Genomic DNA, 19,347 nt, shown 5'->3' with positions numbered 1-19,347 from the left:
CTCAGAGGTTTCTCTCAGACATTGGATCTAAGTAAACAGCTAACACTACACCTAAAAAAGAAAGCATGGAATCTTAATATTATCTAGGCAAGGGATAGAAGGCACGATTAATATGACACATTTGTTCTCAGACAAAAATCTGTGGACACCCCTGGGGATCATAAACATCTAAGGTTATGAGAGGCAGTACAGTAAAACAATTAAGAGAGTAAGCTCTGGGACAGGCCCACTTGGATGTGAATTCTAGTACTGGCACTTATGAGCTGTATAAAGTTTGGCAAGTTATTTAATCTATCTGTGCCTCAATTTACACATTTGTAAAAATGGGAATAATAACAATATCTGCCTCATGGTGTTATTAAAATTAAACAGAACAACACATTATATAACAGTGCCCAGCACCTAGTATACCTTCAATAAATGTAAGCTATGAATAAGATAAAACCAGTACCAAGCAAAAGCTTCCTCTTCAACACTTCTATACATTCTCCTTATGCCTATAATTCAGAATTTAGAATATTTAATTTGTAGCAGAGTTGTGTACACATTTCTCTTTTCTACTAGATTTTAAAAACTTTGAAGGCACAATAAGCATCATATTCCCCTCTGTGCCACATGCTCAGAAGGTAAGCAATAAGTATTTATTGAGGGTAATTAATTTAAAAGCAGTTCAATTGCTACTTTAAATTCACTTAAGTTCATATGACAACTTTCAACTAAAAGGGTGCTTATCACGGATTACTAACAATATATCATCCTTAATGTGAGTTGCTACAAATTTTATACTAATCCTAATTTCAGCATCTTTTTTCCAAAGAAGAAATAATGTATTCCTATTACTTGGAGGGCCCAAGATTGTGCAAAAAGAATAAGTACAAGATGAAAAATAAATATATGTTCACAATCCCCCTAAATAATGGGGAACTTGGTTGGTGGGACTCTTATTTCCTCCAAACAGGATGAGCAATAACAAGAGATATGATCTTAACACGTGAATTTCTTTCCATGCTCTTTAAGAAACCCAAATTTTTCTTCTAAAAAGAATTCAGTTCATACTTCTGTAAAATATAATAAAACTACTGCTGCAATGTACAATTTCTAAAAAAATAAAAAATAGTTCAGTTCAATAGAAATAACAAACATAAATCTAGAGTAGAAGAAATGACTTATTAAAATAAGTTTAGATCTCATAAGATTTATAAATCTACTAACCATGGAAAAATTAGGTACTAATCTATCTTATGAAAAGTAGTCATTTGTCAATTACCGTCTTTTTTGCCACATTTGTTCAAAAGCATCTGCAAGTTCTATGTTGGTAATTTCTTCAGAATCTTGAAATTTCAAGAAACCGTTTCCACCATGTCCTTATAGGAAGAGTCAGAAAGATCAAACAGACACTGTTTTTAATGCAAACTGCACACATCCAGATATAAACATTCACTTCATTCATGGCAATATTTTAATATCACTTGTTATTTTATACTCTAAAATAAAAAGTACTGTAAAAACAAATAAATTTAATTTTCTGCTATACCAATTAAAGAGAATAATGATAGACTATGTACAAAATAGTAGATATAACATATATTTAAAAGATTTTCTATCATTCAGTTTTAGAAAAACACATTTATACTTTTTTCACTGGCTCCATTATTATGTCAGAAATGAGTTTCCATAGATAAAAATTTCTCAAATACCAGGCAAACATTTTTGGTGAGAAAGGAGTTGAAGACACTAGCTAGTCCCATGGTAAGCTAGCACTATTCACAGTATATACTTGAAATGCTATATCAATAGGAAGTGTAGTTCTCACCTAAAACTTGATGTTTTCACAATCATCAACCACTGTCTAATGAGAGTTGACCAGAAGATTATGACATTTAGAATGCATGATAGAGCCAGTCTGCCTGGACACAAACACTAGCTTTACTACTTAATGACTGTGTTATTTTAGGCAAGTAACTTAACCTTTCTAGGCCTCAGTTTCCTCAGATGTAAAGTAAGAAATGTATCAGTAAGGTCATCATTAGCGTGTCTATATATGTCCTTTGTGCAGATTTTAAAAAGGTACTTCCCACTGGGTAACAAAGTAGAAAAATCTGTGTGTTTCAGTGCTCCCACTGAATATAAGTAGTCCTGTAAGCTCAAAAGTGGTTAGTGGCTATGCCTTAGGGTGGGTTAAGGGAAGAGGAATATTTCTCTCTCCCATTAGACACAACTTTATAGCAGGGCACACAGCTGAGTAAATGTAAACATATACTAGATCTCAGCTCCCACTCACCACCCGAGCCAGACACTTATATGCAGTGCACAACCCACACAACCATATATGACAGCCCTGAAAATCGGCACCTAAATCTTTAGATTGTTTTGAGGATGAAATGAACTAATATACACAATGATTAAGAATACTGCGTGATGTATAGTAAGCCTCAATAAATATTAGCTATTACCGTTTTTATTATCATATTATCATAATTATCAACCTTCCCATTCTCTTACACGGGTTGGCAAGCTTTTTCTGTAAAGGGCCATGTGGTAAATGTTTTAGACTTGTGAGCCATATGGTCTCTGTTGCAACTCCTGGACTCTACCACTGTAATGTAAAAGCAGCCACAGACAATACACAAAACAAATGGTTACAACTATGCTCTAATAAAACTTTACTTCCAAAACAGTAGCCCTTCCATGGGCCAGGGTTTGCCAATTCTTTCTTAGATACTGGAATTTCTCCCATACCTGGAGTTATCCTGAAAGAGGATCTACAGACTCAGAAAAAAATGTAAAACCTTTTGTTTAGTACATCAAATAAAGCCAAGCTACAAGACTGTACTTCATCCTATTTGCCACAAAAACTTTAAAATTTCTTGTAAATGTCAGATAAACTAAAATGAAAATTTTTCTGACTTCATTAACTTGCTGGGTTAATTTAGAAAGTTTATAAATTGATTGTATTTTAAAAGCTGTAAATAAATGCAACATGATAAAAGAAGACCACTAATTAGGGGTCACTGTCTTGCTGTATGACATCTAAGAATCATTCTGCACCTATTTTATCATCAGTTGATGAGTAATACACTGTTCTAAAATATCATTTCAAGTTGTTATACATTATGAGAAAAGAGAACTTCATAACAAACTATCAAACTACTTGAACCAAAATAATTTAAGATGTTTAAATTTCTTTCCACACAAATTCCTTTTTGAAAAGAGTTGCAACATATGCTATCATTAAATATCTAAATTATGAAATTACCTGTCATATAAATAAGAATATTACTCCTATCATCAGAAAGAAGACGTTTTGACCGAGGCGTACTAGATGGAATCCTCCCAGTTAATACCCGTAAAAAATTTTCCACGGTTACCTGAAAAATAAGTGAAAAATCAGATGAAATAGAATTGAGGGAAACCTGATAATTGTTTTTTACTTTCAAAAATATTCCTTCTTCTTTCTCTATGTATTACTCAGCATTACCTCTAAACTGAAAATAAAACCTAAAGAGAAATATAACTCAATTAAAATATATTTATTTAAATGTATACCTCAAACTAACTTTGTTTCCATTTTTTAAAAAATACTAAAAACTAACAAATAAAAACTACCTTGGGGAAAAATAGGTTAATTATACATTTAAAAATTCAAATACTATACAAAATATTGCCAAAAACGTAAAGATTATCAGTCTGTCTTCACAGGCAATTCTTTGGGAAGAAACAAAATATAAAAACATAAATAAATTCAACAACATTATAACTATTGCAATTAATATGTGCAACTACTTAGTCAATTCTAGATTAACAGTGAAAAACAGGTCCATAATAAATTATAAAAATAAAACCATAAGTATAGATCCATAAATAATTCCCAAATTATGCATCTTTGATTTTTTAATGCATTTTGTTACTTAAATTTCATTAGGGGTATCTTTAACATGTAAAAAATTCATAACACTGTAAACCAGATTTCCCAACCAGGAATTTCTGGACATCTGGGATTCTTTGAAAGATATTTAAGGTCTTGGGAGTATAATGCTAATTTGAAGTTATACTATACAGATCTAAATTTAAAAAGCAGAAAATCAATCCAGCTTTCTTGTTCGACTTTTCCCTAGATCATGAGTATGTAAGTGTGTGTGTGTGTGTGTGTGTGTGTGTGTGTGTGTGTGTGTGTGTGTGTGTGTGTGTGTGTGTGTGTAAGCTATTTGGTTTACATTTTTCCCAGAAGACAGCAAAATGCTAAGTGTTTTTCTTTAACAGGACTTCTTGTTAGCTAATAAGGAAGGGAAGTATTTGGTCTACATTTTATAATGACTAAATAAACAATTAAAAGTCCAGCATTCATAAACATTTAACTGTTGAACAAACATTTTTGAGTGCCTTCAGAAGGTTACAGGAACTCTCTAGGTGTAAGATACATAAGATACAGGCCATGTTCTCAAGCAGCTTACAGCCTGGGAAAAGATATTCTTTTTAAATTGCTTCAAAACAGGTCTGGGAACATGGGAAATTGTGTCTTACTTTTGGTAAACTTGGTAAAAGGGGAAGGATTATTGAGGAAGACTTCATCAAGGAAGACTTCAAATTTTAAACATACAATTTATTAAATTTAAAATGAAGTTTCAAAGGGAGAAAATATAGTATAATGCCATTTTTCCAAATTTACATTTTTATTTTTAATCATACATGCTAAAAACACTGGAAGCATATTAAAAGTGATTACCTCTAAGTAGTGTTAGTCACTTTAGTATTTTCACAATATACTTACTAAAAATATAAAACTTGAAATTTTAGATAAAATATGAAAAACAAAGAATATACTTACTATAAAAGAATGTTGATACATTAAACATCAATAAAATACTCTAATATAGAAGCCAAGATAAAGTTGTTCTATCCTAGATACATATATGAAATATTCATGCTGTGATAGTTTTATTCATATATTGTTTCCTTAATATGAACTCCAGAAACAGAATTATAGCAAGGTTTCAGTGACAATCATGTACAAAGTTTAAAGAAAAAGAATAAGATTATTTTATTCTACCACTATTTTAAAGCTTAAAAGTGAAAATATTTCAAAACTGTTGCTAAACTAAACAATTTACCTCATAACTTCTATAATCCACTTCCACATCATCTCCATACACATTTAATTCCATATTCTTGTGACTAAACACTGTAGCTGGTTTAGGATTTCTAGGGTTGCATGCCATATCATCTGCAAGCATCAGAACAATGTGACTAGGAAAAAAAATTTTCAGTAAATATAGTGTACTATTTAAATAAAACCAGAAAGGTAAAAACAAATATATTCTATTTATATAATATGGTAATTATCTTCATTCTTTCTTTATTAAAATTAACTCAAAATAATTATTGAGGACATATTTAAAAGAGCTTTAATTATTTTTTTCATATCTTTATGTAGTATAAGTTTTAAAGTCGAGAAATTAGAACAATCTGTCACGAACTTATCCGCAGAACTTGAAATTAACTTACTTAATTTTTTTTCCCAACAGAGTATACTTTATGCCATATAGCAAAAGGAAGCTAAGATGAAGGAGCTACACTGTCCTCCCAAAACATTTTTTTCAATTTTAATAATATTTGAAACTCTCAAGACTTACTGAGTTAAACTATGATATTCCAAAGAATCTACTTTTCAGAATCTCAAATGCTTAAGTATGAAAACATGCAATTCATCAGCAAGTGTAATCACTGTACCACAGGAACACATCTCCAATGCAGTCATTCTTCACTGGCTCCACTCCATCTCCCTGACACCAGCCACCATCATCTCTAGATGATGCTGGACTAGGTGCTGGATTAGCTCCCACCTGGCTTCCCACTTCCACTCTCACCCTCCCATGGTTCATTCCCCTTATAGCCACCAGAGTGACCTTCCTTAAACAAGTCAAATCACTAAACTTTCTCACTTAAAACCGTTCAAGAACTCCCCATTATAATTAGAGGAAAACAGAAATTCCTTACATGGTCTAAAAGGCTCAATGTGGTCTCTGTCTGTCTCTCTAACTTCAGCCCCTAGCATCCATGTTCACGATGTTACTTCCATACTGTTCCAGGAATATGCCAAGCCTTTCCCAATTCAGGGGCTACTGACCAAATTTAGACTTCTCTCCTACCAAATCTTCATATCATTCAAATCTCAGCTAAGGTACTCTATTTTCACTTCAAGTTTTCTTTCCTATAGGTCATTTACGAATCTGAAATCCCCATCTTCTCCCACTACCCCCTCCCATTAGAATATGAGCATCTCTCTGAGGGCAGGGGCTTTTATCTGTCCTGTTCACCACTGTATCACTCAGGCTTAGTAATACAGCTTGGCATATAGTAGGTATTCAATGAACATTCATTGAGTGAATGAAACATTTTCATTTTTGCTTTTATTTTCTTTGAGAGAAAATTACAAAGTCTCTCTTTAATTAAATGCTTCTCATCTTGATCTTTCCATTAAAACTGGTGAACATGAATCAGGCAATTCTTTATTCTACAATATACTTGAGCTTCCCAAACATAAGGGAAAAATTAATGTGGCATATGTAATTAGTTTGGCAAGAGGTAGCAAGAAGAAAATGTTCTGCTGCATATGGTCCAAATACATTAAAGTTCAGAACTGAAACACTGTGATTTTTCTTGAAAATTGGCTAGGTTTCTATTTTGAAAGGGTTCCAACACTGCCACATTCAAAGATCAGATCTTCAGCTGTTACTGATTCATACTCACAGAATGGTGAAAGTTATTCCTCTTAAAATGGAAAATATATCTTCGCATTTTAATAACTTAAAATGATTTATATTGTTATTATCAATCATATCTTTTCTGTTATAAGCCACTATTAAACAAGAATGAACTGACCTATAAATCTCAATATAAAAATAAAAATATTCCTTTAGGTCATGTTTTTGGTTGAAGGTTAATTTCGTTCCTTGAAATGAAATGATTACTTAATATCTATACAATGTCAATTTCATAAAGAAGTAGTCACTTCAGCTTAAAATTATAAATTCAATCAACACTATAACCTTTGGTTAACATAATCAATATATCATTAAAAAATTCATTATAGGGCTTCCCTGGTGGCGCAGTGGTTGAAGAGTCCTCCTGCCAATGCAGGGGGCACGGGTTCATGCCCCGGTCCGGGAAGATCCCACATGCCACGGAGCGGCTGCGCTCATGAGCCATGGCCGCTGAGCCTGCGCGTCCGGAGCCTGGGCTCCGCAACGGGAGAGGCCACAACAGTGAGAGGCCCGCGTACCACAAAAAAAAATAAATTAAAAAAAAATTCATTATATCTGTAGATAATAAATAAAAAACAGGACAGAAAACAGACTGAATTTTCAAAGGTTTAGAAATTCAACCACATATTCTAATGCACTGTTTCTGAAAGTTCAGAACTCTTTTCTGGAGAAAAAAACCCTTTCACCTGGCCCAAGCATAAAATTATTTGTAAAATGATACTTAAATATATACATGAAAATAAACTCCTTAGGCTTATATTTCTTACAAAACTAAAAATAAATACAAAATTATAAAGTACTAAAAATTATAAACTACTAAACTAATAATATTCTAAGAACATTAATTCCATTTGAAGGATGATGTTATTTTGCTGAAATTAAATGACTGCTGTTATATTTAACAGGAGAAAGAGGTTAACTTCAGGCCTGGTTCTACACTTCATTTTTTTCTATATTTTGACATCCACACTACTATATAATTTTATGATATAGAATATATCTGTTCACAAAAGTATGTTGCACAAAATGCCATTCATAATTTCCATGCTCTGTTTACTGTTCAGGATAATCAGATCTTACATTTAACTAAGGCTTTTGCCAACAAACACTCTTTGGACACCAGTTATCATGAGATCTAACTTGTTATCTCCTTAAAGTGCCTTTTTCACCTGAATATCAGGTTAACATCACAGCAGTTATTTAAGTCTTCACTGAGTGGGTATTGAAGACACACTACTACATTCCTATAAATAACGATAGCAAGTTGCTTTGTTATCTTATTAAAATTAAGACAAAAATCCCTCAAATATATCCAACTGATAGAAGAATATGATATTCTTACAGTTTGGCAATCCTCTACTACCATGTGTGATGACTCAACTCTCACACTTTACTCAAGGCCCAGCAAAACCTACATCACACAACAAAGCATATGGTATGGCCTTCTCTCAGCACAAAACCAAAAGGTGAGCACTGAAATTGTATAAAGTTCAAACTGGGTTTGAAACAAATACAGTGGTTATTTATATAAGTAGTTTCCACATTGTTTAAATCATACACTCACTCCTGTTAGTTAAAAAAAATGTGAGGACACACATGTGTGTATATATATATATCTACTAATTTGTAAGTCATATGTATTTGCTATTTCAAATATATATAATAAATATTAGTGAAGCACAACTTCATTCTTTTATAGATTAAAAAAAAGAAACATAAAGAAACTGCTAAAATTTTCTTCCCTTACCACTATTTGGTGTCTGATCCAATAGAGTACCCTGATCATGCTTAAATAGATTTTAAAGATCATCAAAATGAAAAAGAAATTTTAATACCTCTCAAAAAAGAAGGCATGAAACCCAGTTCTAGAAACATATGTGAGTGGAAAATGGTCTGAAATAAATCCTTTCCCATTATTATGTTTGTCTAACATTGAAGGAACAGGTAAGCCCTGTATCAGGGCTGCTCGGCCATTCTTTACCCTCCTCCCTGAAATTCTTCCTTGGCCCAGTCAGGAACCAGTAACCAATGGGTAAAAAAAAAAAAAAAAAAAAAAAAATTTTAAATAGATAATCTTTCACTGCTCTAGACCATTAGAGTATGACGTTTCAAAAAGCATAACTTTTCATTTATAACAGGCTGGTATTACCATAAGAAAAATTTTTCACTAAATGAAATTTAAATAAATTACTATATTGGTGAAAATGTTTTTAAACCATTCACTTAAAATTGCTATACATTCTTTAACCACGCTACTAATCAGATAATACTACCTTAGAGCATCTTTAGCAACCTACACCAAGCTTATCTTCAATATCATCATCCCAATCTAGAATAGTAGTTGAAATTAAAGCAACTGAGGATTTGAGGATCACAGAGATCTTTGATGCTCTCTTAAATCTCTGAGTTTCTGCTCATAAGTGTTACTTTTTTTTCCTGACATAAATTATTCAGAATGTTCTGTGGGTTACCTCTTCTGCAGCAATCTAATGACTACGGGACCAAGCAAATTCAACAAATTTTGTTATATAATTGTTAGCTTGATGCCAGAGTAATTTACTTTTGGCTTTTCTTCTTCCTTTTCTTCCATGTCTTGAGGAATCGCCAAGTTAACAAATCTCGCCACCAATGCTCTACAAAACTAATCATAACAAATCTGCTAGCCACAGGTGTTGGACCATAAAGACTTTCTGAATTACTTTCAATTTGCCAAATTGTAAATATTTGGCATTGTAAGACTATATGATACCAGGTATTCTGCCCTTATATTATTAGAAATAAAACTCAAAAAACTGCACTGCAGAGACAGGAACTCAACAGCAACAAACATGTTACATAAGGGTTGAGCTAGGTAGCTATAGGCTCATATATGTAAGTCACATGGGGTTTAGTATAATACAATAATAAATAACATTTATTGAGCACTTGGTATATCTCCAGCATTGCACTAATAAAATAAGCACATTACAGGCATTATCTCATACATTATTTCCAAGATACATATTATTATCATACCTGTTTTACAGGTTATGAAACTGAGGCACAAAGAAGTTAAGTAACATGTCCCAGGTCACACAGCTAGTAAGTAGTGGAGTTTGAAGTCAAACCCATTTTGTGTGACATGAACCTTTGCTTTTAGTAATTCTGCATTACCCTGACACTATGTGAACTGGAATTTGAAAGAATTTAATGGTGTGTTTTGTTTTATATTGATAATTTAATCAACTCAGATAATTAAGTTAAATGCATGCACTCATTATTGCTGTTCAATATTTACGGCAAATAACTAACATAAAATAGGCCCTTGAAATTCTAAATGGAACCATCCAGAGACCATAGCAAACTCTTAAATTGAAGAACAGCACTAGGGTATGTAATTTCTCCTTTAAAAGTAGTAAGGTATAACTGAAAAATTTAAATGTCCACTTAAATGCAAAAATCAGAGAACAGAACATCAAAGAGATACAGAGGCTAATGTTCTAGACATTCTCCAATCAATTCTCTAAAGCCCCTGACTCTCTTCTTACAGAAAGGCATTGGGATTACATCCTGCTACTGGCCCTTCTCTCACCAACGTCTTTTCAGCCACCAAGCCTGCCATTTTCACTCTCAGCCATCTGCACCTGAACCTATAGCCTACACCTAAGTCTTGACTGCTCTTATCTCTGCTTCCAAACACTGCCCAATATTAACCACTCTTCCTATAATGGAGGAGGAGGTAAGCAGCAGAGGTGCCCCATCCATTCCTTCCCTTCTCTTATCAGAGCTAAAATTAGTATTGTGTAGACAAGTTTTCCATCTCTTTTTTCCTGTTTTCCATTGCTCACCTTCCCACTAACTATTTAATTTACTGACTTAGTCAAGCACACCAGCTTCAAGGCTTGAAATTCAAATCTGTGCATTATATTAGCAAAACTACAAGTTATTATATTTCTCGAACCTTTTGGATGGCTCACAGAAATGGTCAAAATAACGAATGTTGCTGTGGGGAAGGCGCCTCCACTAACCCAATAGTCAAGTCACGGAATTGCCTGCATCCACCTCTCTGTTCAACCAGCCGTTATGTCCTCTCCATGACCTCCTCCAGCTGGATTTTAGCTTGGACAAACCACTCTCCCTGTCTCACTGTTGGTCCACCACTGGAAAGAATGATTATCATGTGGCTGACAGGGTACTGGTGTTCCAGCCAGGGATCAGGCCTGAGCCTCTGAGGTGGGAGAACAGAATTCAGGACACTGGTCCACCAGAGACCTCTCAGCCCCACATAATATCAACCAGTGAGAGCTCTCCCAGACATCCCTGTCTCAAAGCTAAGACCCAGCTCCACCCAAAGCCAGCAAGCTCCAGAGCTGGACGCCCCATGCCAAACAACTAGCAAGACAGGAACACAAGCCCACCCATTAGCAGAGAGGCTGCCTAAAATCATAATAAGGTCACAGACACCCCAAAAAACACCATTGGACATGGCCCTGCCCACCAGTAAGATAAGATCCAGCCCAACCCACAGGAACACAGGCACCAGTCCCCTCCACCAGGAAGCCTACACAAACCACTGAAACAACCTTAGCCAACGGGGGCAGATGACAAAAACAACAGGAACTACGAACCTGCAGCCTGTGAAAAGGAGACCCCAAACACGGTAAGTTAAACAAAATGAGAAGACAAAGAAATGAGAAGCAGATGCAGGAGCAAGGTAAAAACCCACCAGACCAAATGACTGAAGAGGAAATAAGCAGTCTACCTGAAAAAGAATTCAGAGTAATGATAGTAAAGATGATCCAAAATCTTGGAAATAGAATGGAGAAAATACAAGAAACGTTTAAAAGGACCTAGAAGAACTAGAGAGCTGACAAACAATGATGAACAAAAAAATAAATGAAATTAAAAATTCTCTACAAGGAATCAATAGCAGAATAACTGAGGCAGGAGAACAGATAAGTGACCTGGAAGATAAAATAGTGGAAATAACTACTGCAGAGCAGAATAAAGAAAAGAGAATGAAAAGAAATGAGGACAGCCTCTGGGACAACATTAAAGGCACCGACATTTGAATTATAGGGGTCCCAGAAGAAGAAGAGCAAAATAAAGGGACTGAGGATATATTTGAAGAGATTATAGTTGAAAACTTCCCTAACATGGGAAAGGAGATAGTCAATCAAGTCCAGGAAGCACAGAGAGTCCCATACAGGATAAATCCAAGGAGAAACCCTCCAAGACACATATTAATTACACTATCAAAAATTCAATACAAAGAAAAAATATTGAAAGCGGCAAGGGAAAAGCAACAAATAATATACAAGGGAATCCCCATAAGGTTATCAGCTGATCTTTCAGCAGAAACTCTGCAAGCCAGAAGGGAGTGGCAGGACATATTTAAAGTGATGAAAGGGAAAATCCTACAAACAAGATTACTCTACCCAGCAAGGTTCTCATTCAGATTTGACGGAGAAATTAAAACCTTTACAGACAAGCAAAAGTTAAGAGAATTTAGCACCGCCAAACCAACTTTATAATAAATGCTAAAGGAACTTCTCTAAGGAGGAAACACAACAGAAGGAAAAGACCTACAAAAACAAACCCAAAACAATTAAGAAAATGGTAACAGGAACATACATATCAATAATTACCTTAAATGTAAATGGATTAAATGCTCCAACCAAAATACACAGACTGGCTGAATGGATACAAAAACAAGACCCATATATATGCTGTCTACAAAAGACCCACTTTAGACCTAGGGACACATACAGACTGAAAGTGAGGGGATGGAAAAAGATACTCCATGCAAATGGAGATCAAAAGAAAGCTGGAGTAGCACTACTCATATCAGACAAAGTAGACTTTAAAATAAAGACTATTATAAGAGACAAAAAAGGACACTACATAATGATCAAGGGATCGATCCAAGAAGAAGATATAACAATTGTAAATATTTATACACCCAACAGAGGAGCACCTCAATACATAAGGCAAATGCCAAAAACCATAAAAGTGGAAATCGACAATAACACAGAAATAACATGGGACTTTAATACCCCATTTTCACCAATGGACATATCATCCAAAATGAAAATCAATAAGGAAACACAAGCTTTAAATGACACATTAAACAAGATGGAAAACTACAGGCCAATATCACTGATGAACATAGATGCAAATATCCTCAACAAAATACTAGCAAACAGAACCCAACAGCACATTAAAAGGATCATACACCATGATCAAGTGGGGTTCACGCCAGGAACACAAGGATTCTTCAATATACACAAATCAATCAATGTGATACACCGTATTAACAAACTGAAGCATAAAAACCACATGATAATCTCAATAAATGCAGAAAAAGCTTTTGACAAAATTCAACACCCATTTATTATAAAAACTCTCCAGAAAATGGGCATAGAGGGAACCTACCTCAACATAATAAAGGCCATATATGACAAACCCACAGCCAACATCGTTCTCAATGGCGAAAAACCGAAACCATTTCCTCTAAGATCAGGAACAAGACAAGGTTACCCACTCTCACCACTATTATTCAACACGGTTTTGGAAGTTTTAGGCACAGCAATCAGGGAAGAAAAAGAAATAAAAGGAATCAAATTGGAAAAGAAGTATGCTGTCACTGTTTGCAGATGACATGATACTATGCATAGAGAATCCTAAAGATGCTACCAGAAAACTACTAGAGCTAATCAAGAATTTGGTAAAGTAGCATGATACAAAATTAATGTACAGAAATCTCTTGCATTCCGATACACTATGAAAAATCTGAAAGAGAAATTAAGGAAAACTCCCATCTACCACTGCAACAAAAAGAATAAAATACCTAGGAATATACCTACCTAAGGAGACAAAAGACCTGTATGCAGAAAACTATAAGACACTGATGAAAGAAATTAAAGATGATACAAACAGATGGAGAGATATACCATGTTCTTGGATTGGAAGAATCAACATTGTGAAAATGATTATACTACCCAAAGCAATCTACAGTTTCAATGCAATCCCTATCAAACTACCAATGGTATTTTTAACAGAACTAGAACAAAAAGTTTCACAATTTGTATGGAAACACAAAAGACCCCATATAGCCAAAGCAATCTTCAGAATGAAAAACGGAGCTGGAGGAATCAGGTTCCCTGACTTCAGACTATACTACAAAGCTAAAGTAATCAAGACAGTATGGTGCTGGCACAAAAACAGAAATATAAATCAATGGTACAGGATAGAAAACCCAGAGATAAACACACGCACATATGGACACCTTATTTTTGATAAAGGAGGCAAGAATATACAATGGAGAAAAGACAACCTCTTCAATAAGTGGTGCTGGGAAAACTGGACAGCTACATGTAAAAGAATGAAATTAGAACACTCCCTAACACCATACACAAAAATAAACTCAAAATGGATTAAAGACCTAAATGTAAGAACAGACACTATAACACTCTTAGAGGAAAACATAGGCAGAACACTCTATGACATAAATCACAGCAAGATCCTTTTTGACCCACCTCCTAGAGAAATGGAAATCAAACCAAAAATAAACAAATGGGACCTAATGAAACTTAAAAACTTTTACACAGCAAAGGAAACCATAAACAATACGAAAAGACAATCCTCAGAATGGGAGAAAATATTTGCAAACAAAGCAACTGACAAAGGATTAATCTCCAAAATTTACAAGCAGCTCATGCAGCTCAATATCAAAAAAACAAACAACTCAATTCAAAAATGGGCAGAAGACCTAAACAGACATTTCTCCAAAGGAGATATACAGATCGCCAACAAACACATGAAAGAATGCTCAACATCACTAATCATTAGAGAAATGCAAATCAAAACTACAATGAGGGGCTTCCCTGGTGGCGCAGTGGTTAAGAGTCCGCCTGCCGATGCAGGGGACACGGGTTCGTGCCCCAGTCCGGGAAGATCCCATGTGCCGCGGAGCGGTTAGACCCGTGAGCCATGGCCACTGAGCCTGCGCATCTGGAGCCTGTGCTCCGCAATGGGAGAGGCCACAACAGTGAGAGGCCCGCGTACCGCAAAAAAAAAAAAAAAAAACTACAATGAGGTATCACCTCACACCTGTCAGAATGGCCATCATCAAAAAATCTACAAACAATAAATGCTGGAGAGGAGAAAAGGGAAAAAGTGGAGAAAAGGGAACCGTCTTGCAATGATGGTGGAATGTAACTTGATACAGCCACTATGGAGAACAGTATGGAGGTTCCTTAAAAAACTAAAAATAGAACTACCATATGACCCAGCAATCCCACCACTGGGCATATACCCTAAGAAAACCATAATTCAAAAAGAGTCATTACCACAATGTTCATTGTAGCTCTATTTACAATAGCCAGGACATGGAAGCAACCTAAGTGTCCATCGACAGACGAATGGATAAAGAAGATGTGGCACATATATACAATGGAACATTACTCAGTCATAAAAAGAAACGAATTGAGTTATTTGTAGTGAGGTGCGTGGACCTGGAGACTGTCATACAGAGTGAAGTAAGTTAGAAAGAGAAAAACAAATACCGTATGCTAATACATATATCTGGAATCTAAAAAAAAAAAAAAACTGGTTTTGAAGAACCTAGGGGCAGGACAGGACAGGAATAAAGATGCAGACGTAGAGAATGACTTGAGGACACAAGGAGGGGGAAGAGTAAGCTGGAATGAAGTGAGAGAGTAGCACTGACATATATACACTACCAAATGTAAAATAGATAGCTAGTGGGAAGCAGTCACATAGCACAGGGAGATCAGCTCAGTGTTTTGTGACCACCTAGAGGGGTGGGATAGGGAGGGTGGGAGGGAGACGCAAGAGGGAGGGGCTATGGGGATATATGTATACATATAGCTGATTCACTCTGTTATATAGCAGAAACTAACACAACATTGTAAAGCAATTATACTCCAATAAAGATGTTAATTTAAAAAAAGGAAGAAAGAAAATAAGATCTAGATAGGGGAAAATAACTGGCAAAATATTTTTAAAAGGCATATATATAGGAAATTGGGGGTAGATGGTGTTCCAATTTTTAAAAGAGAAAGCTAAAAGGCTTTTTTTACAAATTTTTTAAATTGGCATATTTGAAAAGGTGTACTAATATTACTATTCTAATAACAATAACGATGAGTTAGTAATAAGGAAAAGCTAAAAAATTGCTTGTACTCAAAAGTTTCCATTTTGGTTTCCTAGTGAATGGTTAAATTCAGTGTAAAATGTGCATAATAATAAGACTGGCATGACCCAAAGGTGCATTTATTGGGGTCCACTAAATTTGTTTTTTTATTCTAGCTGTAATAGCATTAGATGCTAGTGGTTTCCTGGAAAAACAGTCATCAATATTAGATAAAACTTTCTTACCTTACCATTCCCTCTAGAAATTATTTGTCTATTTTTATCAGAGGAATGTGTGATAAATAAATAAAGCATAATATTAAGCTTTGTGCAATAAATGACATACTAATGAAACAGAAATAACCTGAGTAGAGTGTTATGAAGCAGTTTGTAAAATTTAAAGTACTGGATCAAATGCAGTTAATTCGAAGAACAATTAAAGGTATTGAGCTCTGTATTTAGTTGTTCAGAAAAAATAACATTTTAAATTCACTGGCAACATTCAGTTAATAAAGTTAATAAAAGAAAAAAAAAGAATATTGCATCAACTGATCTAGTATAACCTACTTTTGTCAAAAGACACAGGATACAATTGGATATATTGTATACAATCCATCATAATGGAAATCAATATGCAATCTTTCTCATATTCTCATGTTTAACAAAAATTTTACTTTTGTTATTTTTCCAGTAATGGTCTGTACTGACCTAATCAGTCTCCCCAACTCATCTACTTTTATGACAAGTATCTTGGAATCTTGCTTAACATCAGTAGATTTTAGCAGTCTATATGTAACCTCACTAGGATGCTACAAAGTTTTCTAGGACTTGACCACAATGCCTGAACTGCACATTTTGCGTGCAAAATATATGCAAACATCATTAATAAGCCTTCTCTGGTACATTTCTATTCTCGAATAGCAAGTAAATGAAAAGGTCCTCTTAATTTCTCTGGGCACTAAGAAAGATATTCTTAAGAATTAAGTTCAGATATTCTTTTCTTTAAGAAGACTTGGATGGCTACGCTTCTGAGGTATCACTTTTATCAGTTTTTTTAAATCTATTTGGCAAAGAATAAAATACAGAGACACAACACGGATAGTGAAGAGTATTTTACTACCACTTCTGTTCTTCAATTCGATCAAAAAGTCAACTAGGACAAAAATCAAAGAGGAAAAATATAAATGGAGACTATGACAGACAAAAGGATAATTAACTGGAAGATAATAATAAATCTCAATTTAATATATTTCAACAATTTTTAAAGCATTATAATGGTGTTAACTGACATAAATTTGATTTAACCATTCCATATTAAATTGTACACTTACTATTTTACCCAAGTTATCAACTTTGGAGTTCATATTTCAATAAGATTATAAAAACATAAGATTAGAAGCTATGGAAAAATGGAAACAAGGTAAGATGACAAGATGATGGAAACAAATATTTGTTGAGTTTACTGTGTGACAGGCATTGTGCTGCAGTCTTTTCCGATACTTAATTCTCACTAAATCACAACAATCCCGTGAAGACTATTATTGTCTCCATTCTAAAGATAAGGAAATTCAGCGAGGGCAGATCACTTGCCCAAAGCTGCATGACTAGTAAGCAGAAGAGATGAGATTTGATTTCAAAGTCCACACACTTTCCACCCATTACTACATTCTTTGGCAGAATGGAATACATTGCCTTTCACTCCACTTTCACTCCCAAATAGTGAGCAGAGCCAAAAGAAAATCTGTAATAATTTCTATATTCGCATCAACAAATATTAAGGGGACATCACCTTCCTCATAAAAATCTCATTTCAGTATTTCCATTGTTCATGACTCAATGAAATTTATCCTTTAAACTTCATTACAAATATTTTTAAAACTTTAAATATGCAAATCATTTAATTTTAGAGCTACAGATTTTAAGTCTGTTTTCACCTTTAAAAAAACTGAAAAATATTCCCAAAGTCTTCTTTTAATAATGATAAAATCAGACAAAGAATGCTTGGGGAATGGAACGTTCTGATTTCAACTATTTTTCAAAACCCAATACCTGCCTGCTGCCTGTCAACACCTGCACTGTCTCCACCCTGCAACCGACCACCACGGAGCCCCGCCCTGCGCTGCAACCGCAGCTGCCTGTGTCGCTGCCACTTTGGTACCCACTGCATGATTAGGCCACAGTTTTCAATGAGTAAACATAATCCTTTCTGTCATCACACATTTACGGAGTTTCTGAAGGTCAGTGAAGATTACTGCCAAGCACAGCATGACCTTTATGAGGACATAAGAGCTGTAGAAATTCATTACCACCTCCATCAAGAAGCCGCATAAGAGCAGTTACCTGGACACAAAAGTGTTGAACTGAAATCCACAGAGCATTTTCCAGTTCTGACCTAGACAGGGTGAGCCTCAAAACACTTCTTCTCTGTTGCTCAGTATTACAGGATTGAAGACTTTCTTCTTCTTAGGAGGTTCATCTCATTCCCCATTATTCCCAACTTCATACTCAAAGCACTGAGAATTTCAAGTGGAATAAGCTGAAGTTTCTTTACATCATTTCTGTATTCAATTTGTTTAATTCTTTCATAGCCCTAATGAGTATTTTTTGACTAAATTAACATGTCTTGCATGAACTGCCCAACTCCCACTGAAGGCACATACAAAAACATTTTTCTTATTATACACAATCCAACCAAAGAGACCTTGAACAAAGCTATTGAGAAACTTAAGAAATACGGATTACCACAATAGTAAGAGTATGTGAAGCAATGTACGACGACACTGCTCTTATGGAAAAAGAAGGCATCCATGTTCTTGACTGGCCTTTTCATGAAGGTGCACCACCATCCAACCTTATTGTTGATGGCTAGTTACGTCTTGTGAAATCAAGTTTTATGAAGAACCTGGTTACTATACTGCTGTTCACCGTGTTGCAAGCCTTGGAACAGCTCCACTGCTTGTTGCCCTAGCATTAATAGATGGCAGAATGAAACAGGAAGATGCAGTACAGGTCAGAAAACAAAAGCAGCATGGAGATTTTAACATCAAGCAACTTTTGTACTTAGAGAAGTATCATTCTCAAATGTGTTTGTGCTGCAAAGACTTCAATGGTCAATAAAACTGAGGTGTCTGATGCTGTTGTTTTGGAAGTAGAACTTCAAACAGGACCTAATTTGTTGCACATATTAGCCAAGAAGTTGGCTCAGTGAACAAGTCTAATGAAGCTTTTACAAGAGTATTGAAAAGCAATTTTACCAGTTTACCTGCTTGACAGAACTTCTATGTTTAGGTTACGATCAACGTATTTGGACACTTAGCAAAAGATTCTTGCTGTTCAGCATTTCAAATTTGTTTATCATTTGTTCCAATTCCTGAACTCATGCAGTACTGAGTTATAAGTCTTTAAATCTATTCCCATGCCAGAATCTTTTCAATGCATAAGAAATTTAGGA

General features: G+C 34.8%; 1 protein-coding gene and 1 pseudogene across 1 annotated transcript in view; one reads left to right on the top strand and one right to left on the bottom strand.

Annotated features, from left to right (window-relative positions):
* PIGK (phosphatidylinositol glycan anchor biosynthesis class K) overlaps window positions 1-19,347 on the bottom strand; it is a 136,173-nt gene that overhangs the window by 92,077 nt on the left and 24,749 nt on the right. The window contains exons 4-6 of the mRNA XM_030865976.2: window positions 5,109-5,244; window positions 3,257-3,368; window positions 1,268-1,364 (exon numbers count right to left, since the gene is read on the bottom strand). Of these exons, the coding sequence (XP_030721836.1) occupies window positions 1,268-1,364; window positions 3,257-3,368; window positions 5,109-5,244 (345 nt within the window). The remainder of the gene's footprint in view (window positions 1-1,267; window positions 1,365-3,256; window positions 3,369-5,108; window positions 5,245-19,347) is intronic.
* On the top strand, window positions 18,515-19,013 carry LOC115858340 (protein tyrosine phosphatase type IVA 1 pseudogene; annotated as a pseudogene).

The sequence above is a fragment of the Globicephala melas genome, chromosome 1, assembly GCF_963455315.2.
Source record: "Globicephala melas chromosome 1, mGloMel1.2, whole genome shotgun sequence".
NCBI lineage: Eukaryota > Metazoa > Chordata > Mammalia > Artiodactyla > Delphinidae > Globicephala > Globicephala melas.
This window is presented reverse-complemented; position numbering and strand designations above follow the sequence as displayed.